At 48.8% G+C, this 15,000-nt stretch overlaps 2 protein-coding genes across 7 annotated transcripts in view; one reads left to right on the top strand and one right to left on the bottom strand.

Annotated features, from left to right (window-relative positions):
• LOC113818992 (glutaminase kidney isoform, mitochondrial) overlaps positions 1 to 15,000 on the top strand; it is a 154,434-nt gene that overhangs the window by 30,629 nt on the left and 108,805 nt on the right. For all 6 annotated transcript variants that reach the window (XM_070143454.1, XM_070143448.1, XM_070143450.1 and 3 more), the window contains exon 2: positions 432 to 490. Coding sequence is in view for 5 of the 6 variants with exons in the window: in XM_070143448.1 (XP_069999549.1) it covers positions 432 to 490 (59 nt within the window). In the remaining variant the exon portion in view is untranslated. The remainder of the gene's footprint in view (positions 1 to 431; positions 491 to 15,000) is intronic.
• On the bottom strand, positions 3,852 to 12,632 carry LOC138867387 (zinc finger CCCH domain-containing protein 13-like; the record flags this gene model as incomplete). The annotated part of the gene is made up of 7 exons (XM_070142772.1): positions 12,628 to 12,632; positions 12,152 to 12,352; positions 11,949 to 11,997; positions 10,547 to 10,721; positions 4,996 to 5,655; positions 4,099 to 4,895; positions 3,852 to 3,905 (listed from the first exon to the last, which is right to left on the bottom strand). Coding segments are annotated over exons 1-7 (1,941 nt in total), but the record flags the coding sequence as incomplete, so codon positions are not given.

Raw genomic sequence — 15,000 nt, 5'->3', positions numbered from 1 at the left:
TCAAATTTTGTGTTTATTTTTCCATTAAGTATCAAAATCTCACATATGTATTACTAGGTTTCACTCATAAAGTCAATATTTCCATTAGATATCAAATCACGCATAATTATTACTAGGTTTCATTGATAAAGCTTGATGGAATGGCCGACCCCTGTCCGTTAAATATCAAAATCACACATAATCATTTCTAAATTGCATTCATAAAGGTTATATTTCCATTAGATATCAAATCACGCATGATTATTTCTAGGTTTCATTGATAAAGAAAGTTTGATGGAATGACCGACCCCTTTCCATTAGATACCAAAATCACACATAATCCTTTGTAGGTTTCATTCATAAAGGTTATATTTCCATTAGATATCAAATCACGCATGATTATTTCATTGATAAAGAAAGTCTGATGGAATGACCGCCCCTTTCCCTTGCAGCGCCAGGACGCCTCCTGGAGGGACAGCATCTGCATCTCCGTCGACTGCGAGGATGAGCCGTGAGTGGGATTAGCATTATCTTCTTCTCAGCGTTCTCCCATTTGTCTTTGGGGTCGCCGTTATGGGTGAGCCGCCTCCGCTGATTACGGCTCATTCCGTGTTGGTTTTGGCGTGGGTGTGTGCAGCCGGATGCCCTTCCGGACGCCATCCGTCTCCGTTTATCCGGGCTTGGGACCGGCTCCCTCAGAGGCTGGCTTGCTCCCTAGGTGGCATTTGCAGTTTTATGATCATTATCCTTTTAATTATTGATAAAGTTTGATTGAATGAGTGATTATGGAATTATGATTATTGAGTGAAGGATTATCCTTTGGAAGCGTTTTTCGGAAATGTTTTTTGGAATTGGCAAATGATGCAGATTTAAGGGTTTCATATGGATGTATCTGCGTGCGGCGAGGGGGATTTGGAAACTGACAAATAATAATAATGATTCAAGGTTTTGGTTTTGATGTATCTGAGCACCGTGAGAAGGATTTATCTTTGCAAGCGTTTGGCCAAAATGCTTAAGAATTGGGACAAAATACAGATTCAAGGCTCTTGTATGGACGTGTCTGAATGCGGTGAGTGGGATGCCCGTTGCAGGCCTCGTGACAGAATGTTTAGGATTGGCTTACATGACTGATTGAAGGTTTTTATATTGGTGTGTCTGAGTGCCGTGAGTGGAGGCGAATTTGACGTCGATTTTTTATTTGCTAGAATTAATTAAGATGGAAGAAAACTATGAAGCAAGTGAAAATGGAATGGAGTGAGAAAGGAGGATGGAAAGGGAGAGGGAGAGGGTGAAAAAGAAGGAGAAAGGGAGAGAGAAAAAATTATCCGAGTGGAAAATGAATATTCCTGATCTAATGTTTTGCCAATAGTATTCGTGAATGCTCTAATTAAATGCGCCATTAATTGCTTGCGTCAATTAACCGTGAGTTCAACAACAGAGGAAGAGTTTGGTAATTGGATAACGAGCAAGTATGATCACAGAATTATAATAAAAGAAGACACACGAAGCACAGCAGGGCGAGTATCTCACCTCCTCGCGTGCTGTTCCCAAGAAGGTCCATGAATAATGGACCTGATGAAGACGGACTTGCTTTCGAGCCGAAGGAACAAGACGCGAAAATAACAGTTTATCTTGCCTTTGGTTTTCGGTCATACGTTTTGTATATACGCGCTTATTACATGACAGGAAAGATAACTATATATATATATATATATATATATATATATATATATATATATATATATATATATATATATATATATGTGTGTGTGTGTGTGTGTGTGATTGTGTGTGTGTGTGTGTATTATTGGGAATTTGTTATTCTATCAAGTGTTTCCTAATGCTGACTTCTATTCGGATATTGAGTATATTTTATAACACACTTGTCAGCGGATATGGCTCATTCATTTGCAAGTTGCGAGAGCACAAGGGTCAGATGAGAAGCAATTTGTCGGAAATGTTGGCAGGCGCCGCCCTCGCTGTCAGAGGAGCATCAGCTGACTCACGAATACGGCGGCCTCTGCCTTGTCAACAGGGGGTCCCGTCCCGCGTGCCTCGGGAGGAAAACAAACATGCTGTAGTCAAGTGGCAACTGTATTTATATATATTTATGTGTGTCTCTCTCTCTATATATATATATATATATATATATATATATATATATATATATATATATATTTTATATATGTGTGTTTATGTATGTATGTATGTATATACATGCATATGTATATATGTGTGCGTGTATATGTATTTATATATATATATATATATATATATATATATATATATATATATATATATATATATGTGTGTGTGTGTGTGTGTGTGTGTACACACATATACATATATATATATATATATATACATATATATATATATATATTTATATATGTATATATGTATATATGTATATATATATATATGTATATGTATATATATATATATATATATATATATATATATATATATATATATATATATGTATATGTACATGTACACACACACACACACACATATATGAATACACACACACATATATGCATATATATATACATATATGTGTGTGTGTACACATATATATATTTATATATATAATATATATCATATATATATATATATATATATATATATATATATATGTGTGTGTGTGTGTGTGTGTGTGTGTGTGTGTGTGTGTGTGTGTGTGTGTGTGTGTGTGTGTGTGTATAAAAGTACCATATCCCCATCCCGCCCTTCGCAGCAAGGGAAGCAGCCGCCCTCCCCGCAGCCGCCCTCCCCGCAGGCGCCTGACTTTGGCAACAAGGGCGCGGCTGTTGCGGCAGTGCCAGCGAGGGCCACTTACCTGCCGCAGGTGGGCTCGGCGCCCCCTTCGCGGCCCACATGAGGGGTTAAGGTGATCGTCGCAGAGGCAGGGCTTCAGAATTCAGTGCTGTTGATTTTCAGGTCCTTTCATTCGGCAGTATCATTTTAAAATTATTATTATTCAGACTTTTATTATTGTTATTTTGATGATTTAGTTTTATCACTGTGATCGTTTTTTAACACTTGTTATTATTGTTTTGATTATTTGATTTTTTGTTGTTGTTGCCTGACATTATGGCTTCTTATTGTTGATTTTATTTGTGTTGGAGTTGCAGCTGAGTCGCGCGTCCCCTTTCCCCTTTCCCTCCGTGGCGGGGCTCCAACGCCCGCTGGTTGGCGTCCCCTGAAGCCTTCCTTTGTGTATTGGGTGATATATGGACTGTTTTTTTTTTTTACCATTTTATTAATAGCTCGAATTAATATCTGACGGAGGTACGTCTCGCCTCGCGGGCACGGGGCCAGCGCGCTCGGACGACGACTTACCGACCTTGAGACGCGAGCCATGCAGAGGACACGGGGGGGGGAGGGAGAGGGGAAGAGGGGGGAGACAGTGCTTACACGCCCCCGCTTGCTCGTGAGGGCGTGCGAGGAGCGGCGGGGGTGCCACGGCGCCGGGGGAGAGAGACCTAGGGCGCCGCTGAGCCGTGAACGGTAGCCATGCAGACGAATGCAGAAAAAGGTATGAATGAGAATGAATATCCTCGCAATACAAGGATGTATTTGGCCTATTTTCGAGTAGGTCTCCGTCGGAAATGAGTGCGTTTCTGACGAAGATCCGTTCGAAACCGGCCGCATACCTTCCTCGTACCGTCGCCGAGGTTACGTCAGCGGGCGAGGGACTCCGGGTGACATCGGCGCCGCGGGGTATTCTCAGACGTGCCAGGGCCGGGGAGGGGGGTAGGGGGCCAGGAGGGAGAGGGGCTGCGATCACGCTGCGGGAGACGGATGGGCACAGAGGGGCTGCGTGACTCTCTCTCTCTCTCTCTCTCTCTCTCTCTCTCTCTCTCTCTCTCTCTCTCTCTCTCTCTCTCTCTCGCTCTCTCTCTCTCTCTCTTTCCCTCTCTCTCCCTCCCCCTCCTTCCTCCCTCCCTCCCTCCCTTTTCCTCCCTCCCTCCCTCCCTCCCTCCTCCCTCCCTCCCTCTCTCCCTCCCTCTCTCCCTCCCTCCCTCCCTCCCTCTCCTCCATTTATCCGTCTTTGCCTCTCCCTCTATCTCTTCTCCTAAAGCGAACCCATTAGGAAGGAGGCGGAGTCTGCACCGAAAGGGCGTCGAGCCCCGCTTGTCCCGGCCGCGCCAGAGCCAGCCGTTGAGCCTCGGGGTCTGGGCGCCTCTCGGTCTCGGGGTTCGTCTCTCGGTCTCGGGGTCTGGGCGCCTCTCGGTCTCGGGGTTTGTCTCTCGGTCTCGGGGTCTGGGCGCCTCTCGGTCTCCGGGTTTGTCTCTCGGTCTCGGGGTCTGGGCGCCTCTCGGTCTCGGGGTTCGTCTCTCGGTCTCGGGGTCTGGGCGCCTCTCGGTCTCGGGGTTTGTCTCTCGGTCTCGGGGTCTGGGCGCCTCTCGGTCTCCGGGTTTGTCTCTCGGTCTCGGGGTCTGGGCGCCTCTCGGTCTCGGGGTTTGTCTCTCGGTCTCGAGGGTCTCGGCGCCTCTCGGTCTCCGGGGTTTGTCTCTCGGTCCTCGGGGTCTGGGCGCCTCTCGGTCTCGGGGTTTGTCTCTCGGTCTCGGGGTCTGGGCGCCTCTCGGTCTCGGGGTTTGTCTCTCGGTCTCGGGGTCTGGGCGCCTCTCGGTCTCGGGGTTTGTCTCTCGGTCTCGGGGTCTGGGCGCCTCTCGGTCTCGGGGTTTGTCTCTCGGTCTCGGGGTCTGGGCGCCTCTCGGTCTCGGGGTTTGTCTCTCGGTCTCGGGGTTTGTCTCTCGGTCTCGGGGTCTGGGCGCCTCTCGGTCTCGGGGTTCGTCTCTCGGTCTCGGGGTCTGGGCGCCTCTCGGTCTCGGGGTTTGTCTCTCGGTCTCGGGGTCTGGGCGCCTCTCGGTCTCCGGGTTTGTCTCTCGGTCTCGGGGTCTGGGCGCCTCTCGGTCTCGGGCTCGTTCAATCCTGGGGTTCCCGGGGTCTGGGCGCCTCTCTCTCGGTCTCGGGGGTTTGTCTCTCGGTCTCAGAGGTCCTGGGCGCCCTCTCGGTCTCGGGGTTTGTCTCTCGGTCTCGGGGTCTGGGCGCCTCCTCGGTCTCCAGGTTTGTCTCTCGGTCTCGGGGCCCCGGGGCGCCTCTCCGGTCTCAGGGTTTGTCTCTCGGTCTCGGGGGTCTGGGCGCCTTCCCCGGTCTCGGGGTTTGTCTCTCGGTCTCGGGGTCTTGGGCGCCTCTCCTCGGTCTCAGGGGGTTTGTGTCTCGGTCTCGGGGTCTGGAGGCGCCTCTCGGTCTCGGGGTTTGTCTCTCGGTCTCGGGGTCTGGGCGCCTCTCGGTCTCCGGGTTTGTCTCTCGGTCTCGGGGTCTGGGCGCCTCTCGGTCTCGGGGTTCGTCTCTCGGTCTCGGGGTCTGGGCGCCTCTCGGTCTCGGGGTTTGTCTCTCGGTCTCGGGGTCTGGGCGCCTCTCGGTCTCCGGGTTTGTCTCTCGGTCTCGGGGTTTGTCTCTCGGTCTCGGGGTCTGGGCGCCTCTCGGTCTCGGGGTTCGTCTCTCGGTCTCGGGGTCTGGGCGCCTCTCGGTCTCCGGGTTTGTCTCTCGGTCTCGGGGTCTGGGCGCCTCTCGGTCTCGGGGTTTGTCTCTCGGTCTCGGGGTCTGGGCGCCTCTCGGTCTCGGGGTTCGTCTCTCGGTCTCGGGGTCTGGGCGCCTCTCGGTCTCCGGGTTTGTCTCTTCTGGTGGGGGGAGGTCTTTAGGGAGAGAGAGAGGGGGGGAGGGAGAAGGAAGGAGAGGGAGGGAGGGAGAAGGAAGGAGAGGGAGGGAGGGAGAAGGAAGGAGAGGGAGGGAGGGAGAGGGAGGGGAGGAGGAGAGGGAGGGAGCGAGGGAGGGAAGAAGGAGGGAGAGGGAGAAGGAGGGAGAGGAAGGAGAAGGGGAGGGAGAGAGAGAAGGAGGGGAGAGAGAGAAGGAGAGGGAGGAGAGAAGGAGGGAGAGAGAGAAGGAGGGGAGGAAGAAGGAGGGGGAGAGAGAGAAAGGAGGGGGAGAGAGAGAAGGAGGGGGAGAGAGAGAAGGAGAGGAGAGAGAGAGAGAGGGAGGGGGGGGGGAGAAGGGGGAGGGAGAGAGGGAGGGAAAGACAAGGGAGAGGGAGAGGAGGGAAAGACAAGGGAGAAGGAGAGAGAGAGAGAGAGAGAGAGAGAGAGAGAGAGAGAGAGAGAGAGAGAGAGAGAGAGAGAGAGAGAGAGAGAGAGGGAGGAGGGAGGGAGGGAGAGAGAGAGAGAGAGAGAGAGAGAGAGAGAGAGAGAGAGAGAGAGAGAGAGAGACAGGGAGAGGGAGAGGGAGAGGGAGAGGGAGAGGAGAGAGAGAGAGAGAGAGAGAGAGAGAGAGAGAGAGAGAGAGAGAGAGAGAGAGAGAGAGAGAGAGAGAGAGAGAGAGAGAGGGAGGGAGAGGGAGAGAGAGAGAGAGAGAGAGAGAGAGAGAGAGAGAGAGGGAGAGGGAGAGGGAGAGGGAGAGGGAGAGAGAGAGAGAGAGAGAGAGAGAGAGAGAGAGAGAGAGAGAGAGAGAGAGATAATGACAAACTAAGCAAAGGAAAGCTACTTGTTGCTACAACGGAAGGGCGCTGCTGATGATTAAGAGGAGGAAAAACAAGAAAAATTAGAAGAAGAGGAGAGAGAAAGAGGATTATAAAGATGATGACATGAAGTAATAAAGGAGGGCGATGAAGTAAAAAAGGAAAGTAAAAAAGGAAGGAAAAGAGAGGCTGATAAGAGCGAGGGCTGGCGTTGCCTTGGCGTTCATGGCGCCAAGAGCGGCCCGAACGGAACTCCAGCATTCTGATCAATGATATAATCCATAATTTAATGGTATAATAGGGAAGATAATCCATTATTGAATACTATAATAAATAATTGGAACCATAATTAAAGTATATAGCAAATACTATAATCCATAGTTAAATAATGTGATGATAATCCCTGATTAACATAATCCATAAGGGATAATGACGGCAGCACAGCAGGGGCGTCGTGGAGGAAATGCGGTTTTGTCTTTGTGCCTTTTATCGCCAGCCTTTCCTATGCCGACAGCATTGACCTTTAGTCAGCATATATTTATTTAAGTAATTGAAAGTTGATAAATTAGATATTAGAAAAAAATAATAAAGTTAATGAATTAGATATAAAAAAAAGCTTTGAATGAATTAGATATAAAAAAAAAGCTTTCGCTCAGCCAACTAATTAACGAGGCGAGTTCACGAGCGCCTTGACGGGTCGCCAAATGGTTGAAGCGGTCATGCGGCCTCGGCGGGAATTGGTAAGGGGGAAGGGAGAGGGAAAAAGAGAGAGGAAGAGAAAGAGGGAGAGGGGAAAGAGAATGAGGAGGAGGGGAGAGAAAGAGGGCGAGGGGAGGGAAAGAGAAAGTGGGAGAGGGGAGGGGAGAGAAAGAGGGCAAGGGGAGGGAAAGAGAAAGTGGGAGAGGGGAGGGTAGAGAAAGGGAGAAGGGGGAGAAGGAGGAGAGAGAGAAAGAGAGAATGAATATCACGCTACCTGTCACCTGACAGGAAGCGACCACTCCCCCGCGCCCTTTCGCAAGGCAGTTGAATGCCTCCAATGGCGACTCTCGTCTTTTTCCCTCCCTCCCTCCCTTTTGTTTTGATTATGGAAACGTCCCTCCTCCTCCTCGCCGCGAATCCTTGGACCCGGTCTTCGCGAAGGCACTCCTCCTCCTCCTCCCGAGCATAAGAAACGAGTCTCATCGTCCACGCAACGAGATGGTCCTGTTGCGTCACTCCCCTTGGCGGCGTGGAGGCCGCTCGCGTGGTTCCTCCCAGCGTCATCCGGGGGCGTTCCTCCCCCTGTAGACTTGGTCTCGGGGTGGTTAAAATTCATTAAATTCTTCTCTCCCTTTCATCCTATTCCCTTCCCCTCCCTCTCATCCTACCCCCTTCCTCCCCCCTACCCACTCCCTCCCTTCCCCCCTACCTCTTCCCACTCTCCCACCCTATCCCCCTTGACTGCTTAATTTTCCTCCTGCAAAACGGACTCTTCGAGATGTTTTTGCGCGACGGAGGCGAGCCCTGACCTAGCGTAAGGAGGCGCGGTTTCAAGGTCGCCTAAAAGCGGCGGGCGTCGGGAGGACCGCACGTGGGCTCGCCTTGGCACCCGCGCCCGCCCGCCCGCCCGCCCGCCCTGCCTGCGCCTCGTTTCGCGACGGTGCTGCCTCGGGCGGGGCGGGGGCGGGGGGCCGGGGTGATGGGGGATTGCGGGGGCCGGGGTGGGGGTGGGGATTGCGGGGGCGGGGGCCGGGGGGGGGGATTTATTGGGTATGTTTATTTGTGTTTTGGTCGTGATGGAAGAGGCGTGGGAAGGGTGGCTTCTTTGAGGGCGGCGCCGGACTCACGAGGGCAGCCGGGGTTTTCGATTTTGTCTGTATAGCGTAAAAATGGAACCTATCATCATTGTTGTTGTGGTTATTGTTATTAGTTTATTGTTGTTGTTCCTTTATTACTAATATTATTATTATTATTATCATCATTATCATCATCACCAATTATTATCTTCATTATCGTTTTCATCTTCCTCTTCATCATCCTTATCATTATCATCATTCCTATTATTATCTTTATCATTATCGTCATCATCGTGGTTGCCAGTCGTCGTTATTATTATTTCAACCTTTACCCGCAAACCTACTTCCCGGCTGCCAGCCCGGAATCGCAGGACTTTGCTTGTTTTTGCACCTTTGCAGCTCGCGGATTTTGGCACAGACGGCCGGGCTCCGAGGGATGCACGCGCATTGTCTCCACGCCGACCGGGGCACGTGGCGGCGGGGGGCGGCGGGGGACGGCGCGGGGCGGCGGGGGACGGCGGGGGACGGGCCGCCCTGCCCTGCCTTTCGCTCGGCTGGCTTTTCTCTCTTTCGTTATCCCTCTTTCTCTTTCTTTTCTGTTTTCTGTTTTTTTACTCTCTCTCTCTCTCTCTCTCTCTCTCTCTCTCTCTCTCTCTCTCTCTCTCTCTCTCTCTCTCTCTCTCTCTCTCTCTCTCTCTCTCTCCCCCCCTCTCTCTTTCTTTCTTTCTTTCTTTCTTTCACTCCCTCCCACTTCACCTATTTGTCTATCTAAAAATATAAATATATATATATATATATATATTTATATTTATGTGCATATGTGTGTGTGTGTGTGTGTGTGTGCGTATGTACGTATGTATCTATATATGTATATGTATATATATATGATATATATACTTATATGTATATGTATTGCATATATATTTAAGTAATTTAATATATATGCATATATATGTGCATATATATATATATATATATATATATATATATATATATATATATATATATATATATTGTGTGTGTGTGTGTGTGTGTGTGTATGTATACACATATATGTGTATATATATATATATATTATATATATATATATGTATATATATATATATATGTATATACAAATGCACACACATATTTATATATATATAGACGTTTCCCCCTATTTTACCCATATGCAATGCGATAGACGTGAGAGCGAGGTAGAGAGAGGAGCGGGGGGAGGGGGCGGTCGCCGTGGCCTCGGTCCTTGTGTGTCACGGCCGCGGCGGCGACCTTGGCCCCGGAAGGTCGCCGTCGACCGACTTCCCTCAGTTCAGGAATTCAGCAGTTCCGGAATGGAATTTGCTTTTCCTAAAGGGACAGCCACTTAAATATGTTTTAAGTTGCTATTTTGTGTTGTTATTATTATTGTTGTTTTGTTGTGTATTTTAATGTTATTATTATTTACTTTTTATTTTTAGTTCTTATTATCATTATTTATTTATTTTTAGTTCTTATTATCATTATTATTATTATTATTTTTTGCAGATTCATATTCCTCCCCTTCTCCTGTTGACGTGTTTGTCATGCCTCGTGTATTTCATGCGATCGCTTCGTCCCTCTTTCGCGTGTCCCTCTTTCGCGTGTCCCTCATTCGCGTGTCCCTCATTCGCGTGTCCCTCGTGCTACAACTTTCCCTTAATTCCCCTCTGCTGTTCCGCCATCTTGGATCGTCGGCCGGTTATTTCTGGTTTCTCGCTTTCGCCGGTCGTTGTTTGTTTCCTTCTTGGTTTCGCTTGTTCCACTTTCTTTCGTTTGGTTGCGCTTTTTTTCTCTCTTTCTTGGTTTCTGTGTATTTCTTTATTCTGTCTTCCTCCTCTTCTCTTGGTTTATGTGTCTTTCTTTATTCGGTCTTCCTCCTCTTCTCTTGGTTTCTGTGCCTCTCTTTATTCTGTCGTCCTCCTCTTCTCTTCTTTCTTTCTTTTTGTTTTCTGTCTTTCTTTTTTCTAACTTCCTCCTCTTCCCTTCTTTCTTTCTTTATTCTGTATTTCTCCTCTTCCCTTCTTTCTTTCTTTTTTGTTTTCTGTCTTTCTTGTTTTCTGTCTTCCCTCTATTCCCTTCTTTCTTTCTTGCTTTCTATCTTTCCTTATTCCGTCTTCCTCCTCTTCCCATCTTTCTTCTTTGCTTCCTTCCTCTTCTATCATTTTTTCTCCTTTTTTCCCCCTTTATTCTTTCTCTCGTTTCGTCCTTTATGTTTCGCTCTGCCTCCCTCTTTCTCCTCCTCCTTCCTGACGAAGCCGTAGGAGCGAAGGACGTCGAGGGACCCTGGAGGAGGCAGAGGGCGCGAGGGCGGGCGTGAGGCGGGCACCAAGCAGGTCAGGGGGCTTTAGGAAGGGCGTGAGGAGGGTGCCGAGCGTGAGGAAGGGGCTTGCGGTGGGCATGAGGAGGGCATCAAGCAGGGCAGGGGGCTTTAGGAAGGGCGTGAGGAGGGTAGTGAAATAGGGGAGGGTATAAGTGAAGGGTATAAGGGTCGACGTGAGGAGGGTGAGGAGGGGAGGGAAGGGGTAATGAGGCGGAGGAAGGGCATGAGAAGGAGGGGGGGGGGAGGCGAGCGGGGCACGGGCAGGGCACGGGTAGAATGCGAGGAGGGCATCGGGGGCACGAGGAAGAGCCAGGCAAGGGCGGTAGGGCATCCGGGAAGCGCAGGACACGTGGGAGCGACGAGGAGGCCAACGACGGCGAGGAAGAATAAAGGAAAAGAAAGAAAGGAAGAGGAGGACATGGCAAGTGAGTGAAAAAGGAAACAAAGACAGAAAGGAGGAAAGAAAGGCGAAGGATATTTAAAAGGTCGCTAAAAGCATCCGGAAGAGAGCGGAGGCAGCCGGAGGCGCGGAAGGGAAGGCGGTCAGCGGGGGGATGGGAGAGAGAGAGAGAGAGAAAAGAGAAAGAGAAGAGAGAGAGGCAGAAAAGAGAAGAGAAAGAGAAGAGAGAGAGACAGAAAAGAGAGAGAGAGAGAGAAAGAGAAGAGAGAGAGGCAGAAAAGAGAAGAGAAAGAGAAGAGAGAGAGACAGAAAAGAGAAGAGAGAGAGACAGAAAAGAGAGAGAGAGAGAGAAGAGAGAGAGAGAGAGAAAAGAGAAAGAGAAAGAGAAGAGAGAGAGGCAGAAAAGAGAAGAGAGAGAGAGAGAGACACGGAGCGTGGAGTTTCTGTGTGAGTTTGCTCCTGCCGACGAGGGGAGGAGGAGGAGAAGAAGAAGAAGTAGAAGAAGGACGGGGCCCTCGTGCCATTCGCCTGTCCTGGCTTCCCTCCCCTTCCCGAGGGCTGCTCTGCGTTGCCCTTTCGTGATCCTCCTTAAGCAGCGATTCTGGCTTGATGGATTTTGACTTTGTTCCGTTGAAGCCGATGCCGCGGTTTTGGGCGGTTTAGTCGTCGGTAGATTTACGTTTTTTGGTTTGCTTGCGACGCCCCGGGCCTTCGTTGCGGGCGTCTGGGTTGCGTGCGTCGCTGGTTCACTCTCCGCCTCAAGCAGGATTCCTGATTTGATCGAGTTTTACTTTGTTGGAGTTAGTGCTATGGATGAGTTTGTTTATTGATGCTTCTGTCTTCGTTTTCCCTTCTCTGTCTCACTCTGTCTGTCTGTCTCTCTCTCTCTCTCTCTCTCTCTCTCTCTCTCTCTCTCTCTCTCTCTCTCTCTCTCTCTCTCTCTCTCTCTCTCTCTCTTCTTTCTCTCTTTCTCTCTTTCTCTCTCTCTCTCTCTCTCTCTCTCTCTCTCTCTCTCTCTCTCTCTCTCTCTCTCTCTCTCTCTCTCTCTCTCTCCCTCTCTCTCTCTCTCTCTCTCTCTCTCTCTCTCTCTCTCTCTTTCTCTCTTTCTCTCTCTCTCTTCTCTCTCTTTCTCTCACTCTCTCTCCTCTCTCTCTCTCTCTCTCTCTCTCTCTCTCTCTCTCTCTCTCTCTCTCTCTCTCTCTCTCTCTCTCTCTCTCTCTCTCTCTCTCTCTCTCTCTCTCTCTCTCTCTCTCTCTCTCTCTCTCTCTCTCTCTCTCTCTCTCTCTCTCTCTCTCTCTCTCTCTCTCTCTCTCTCTCTCTCTCTCTCTCTCTTTCTCCTGTAGTATGATGTGTGTGGTGCAGGATTGTCATGCGAATAACAAACTTAAAATGACTGCCATGTCTGTATTCCCCGTCGAGTTCATTCTAACGAGCTGAATTAATGTTCGAGTTGGGACACAGGACCCACGGACGGGCTCTGAATACACATACGCCGCACACATGAATATATAGACGCGGAAGCACAAGCCCTCACTCGCCAACAGGTACAGGGGAAAGACGGTCCACGCTAACACGGGTGCACACTCACGCACGCACGCACGCACACGCTCACCACATGTACAGGCACACACACACGTTCTCTGTCTCCCTCTCTCTCAATCTATCTATCTATCTACCTCTCCCATCTCTCTCTATATATATCTATCTATCTCTCTCTCTCTCACTCTCTCACTCACTCTCTCTCTGTCTGTCTCTCTCTCTCTCTCTCTCTCTCTCTCTCTCTCTCTCTCTCTCTCTCTCTCTCTCTCTCTCTCTCTCTCTCTCTCTCTCTCTCTCTCTCTCTCTCTCTCTCCCTCTCTCTCTCTCTCTCTCTCTCTCTCTCTCTCTCCCTCCCTTCCTCTCTTCTTCATCCTCTCCCTCTTCCCCCTCCCCCTCGTCTCCCAACCACGCCCTGGCGAAACCAACAACAAAACCAAAAGGCAAATAACAAAAGAGCATCAAGCGACGGCCATGAAATCCCACCTTCAGAGTCGCTTCTCGCCGGACCGTCCCTCTCGTGTTGCAAATTGATGACTGCGCGCTTGCAATGGCCATCTCGTCGCTTTCATTTTTTTCCCGCAATCCCATTTTTCGCGCTGCCTATTGACTCTCCTTTTGGGTTGGCGGACGTGCTTAAGTGGCGGTAATGTTTAGGCGGGAAAAAGGCGTTCAGGTCGGAGAGGAAGGTCGAGTGTATTTGTGGGGCTGAGGGAGGGCGGGTCTTTTTGGATTTGTCGTTTGACCTCAAACTTTTGTGTATTTGATGTGTAATCGAGCGATATGTGTGAATTAGAAGGAGAAGTGAAACCAATGACAGGCAAGAGGGAGAGTGTTATAGATGATGTAAAGATGAAATAAGGAGAAGTGAGACAAATAATAGGCGGAAGGGAATAAAATAGATGATTTAAAGATGAAATAAGGAGAAGTGAGACAAATAATAGGCTAAAGGGAATGTCATAGACGATTTAAAGATGGAATGAGCACTTTAACTCGAGTGTTCAGTCGTGCTGGGTCTGGATCTCACTCGTTTGGCGCGACATCGAATGTTAGCTAAACAGGGGAGCTGAAACAAACGGGAAAACGTAATAAATAATTAGAATACGAGACGCCCCGTCAGAGAGAACGCAGTGTGGCGTCATCAGAATGCAGAGGCGGTCGCGGCAGTCCCTAATGCGGCCGTACTGCGAGAACAGCGGCAGTGGAGGTCGTGCGGAGGGAGGGAGGGAGGGAGGGGGAGGGAGAGGGGCGCTGACAGGGACGCTGCGGGGAGGGGGAGGGGGACGGGTGTTGGTGGTGGAGGAAGTGGAGGAAGAGGAGGAGGAAGGAGAGGAGGAGGAGGAGGAAGGGGAGGAAGAGGAAGGGGAGGGGGAAAAGACGGAGGAGAGATGGGTAGAGGTGAGGAGGAGAAGGAAGAGAGAGAGTAAAAAGTTCACAATGAGGAAGAGAGAGAGAGAGAGAGAGAGAGAGAGAGAGAGAGACAGAGGAAGGTGAGGGATAGAAGCTCCATAGCTTATTTGTTGACATTTAAGGCTTATAAAAGGCACAAAAAGCGTTACTGATTCACTAATAGGGGACAGAATGTTCGCGCCTCTGGGTTTGCTTTTTCACTTTCTTCCTCTTTATATAAACGTAATAATGATAATCTGAAATGTGTCTATGAGAAAGGGGCGTAATCGCACCATCTATGGGAATCGGGAACGAAGCCCGCCATAAACAGGAATGGGAACGAGGCTTTTGGCGGGAACAGGAAGCGCGGCGGGTCACGTGATCAGGGGTTTCTACGATGGGGAGAGCACCTAATATTTTTTATATATGTTTTTAAACAAATTATTTTCAGTCTTGCAGTTGTTTTTCCAGCGAGATTTGTAGTTTCTAATAACTTATTCATTGTAAATGTAGTATTATGTACGTAAAGGTAGAGTAGCTTTCGAAGTATTTGAAAACCCATTCCAATCGCTATTTTTGAACGCTATGGAGATGTATTGCGTTCATTTAAAAAGGCGTCGGCCGTCAGAAAAATATTTTTTTTCTATTATAAACCATTATAAGATACTAACTAGATAATCATCTGCAATAATTTTATGAAATAGATAGATGCACCGAGATTTTTTTTTATCTCTAAAAGCTGCAATAATCAAGTGCGTAAATATGTAAAAGAACTCATTTCGTAGAAGGGAAAGTACAGTAGGTTATCATGCGTGTTAAAATGTGGATTAGCTTCCTAAACAGATTTTCTGCCTCTATATATTTCATTTATATATTTATCATCATCAGATTATTGTAATAATAATAATAATATTATTATTGCTGTTGTTGCTGTTTTCCTAAAGAAGGAGAGAGAAAAATACAAGACTCTTTGCCGTTTGTCTCGAGCCGAGGTCCCTGGGAGCGGCCTGGTCGTCGAGCCAGGCGGCGCCCGTCAACAAACGCCCACACGACACTCTAG

Source organism: Penaeus vannamei, chromosome 30 (assembly GCF_042767895.1).
Source record: "Penaeus vannamei isolate JL-2024 chromosome 30, ASM4276789v1, whole genome shotgun sequence".
NCBI lineage: Eukaryota > Metazoa > Arthropoda > Malacostraca > Decapoda > Penaeidae > Penaeus > Penaeus vannamei.
The sequence above is the reverse complement of the archived record's forward strand: the minus strand, read 5'-3'. Positions and strand labels throughout refer to the sequence as shown.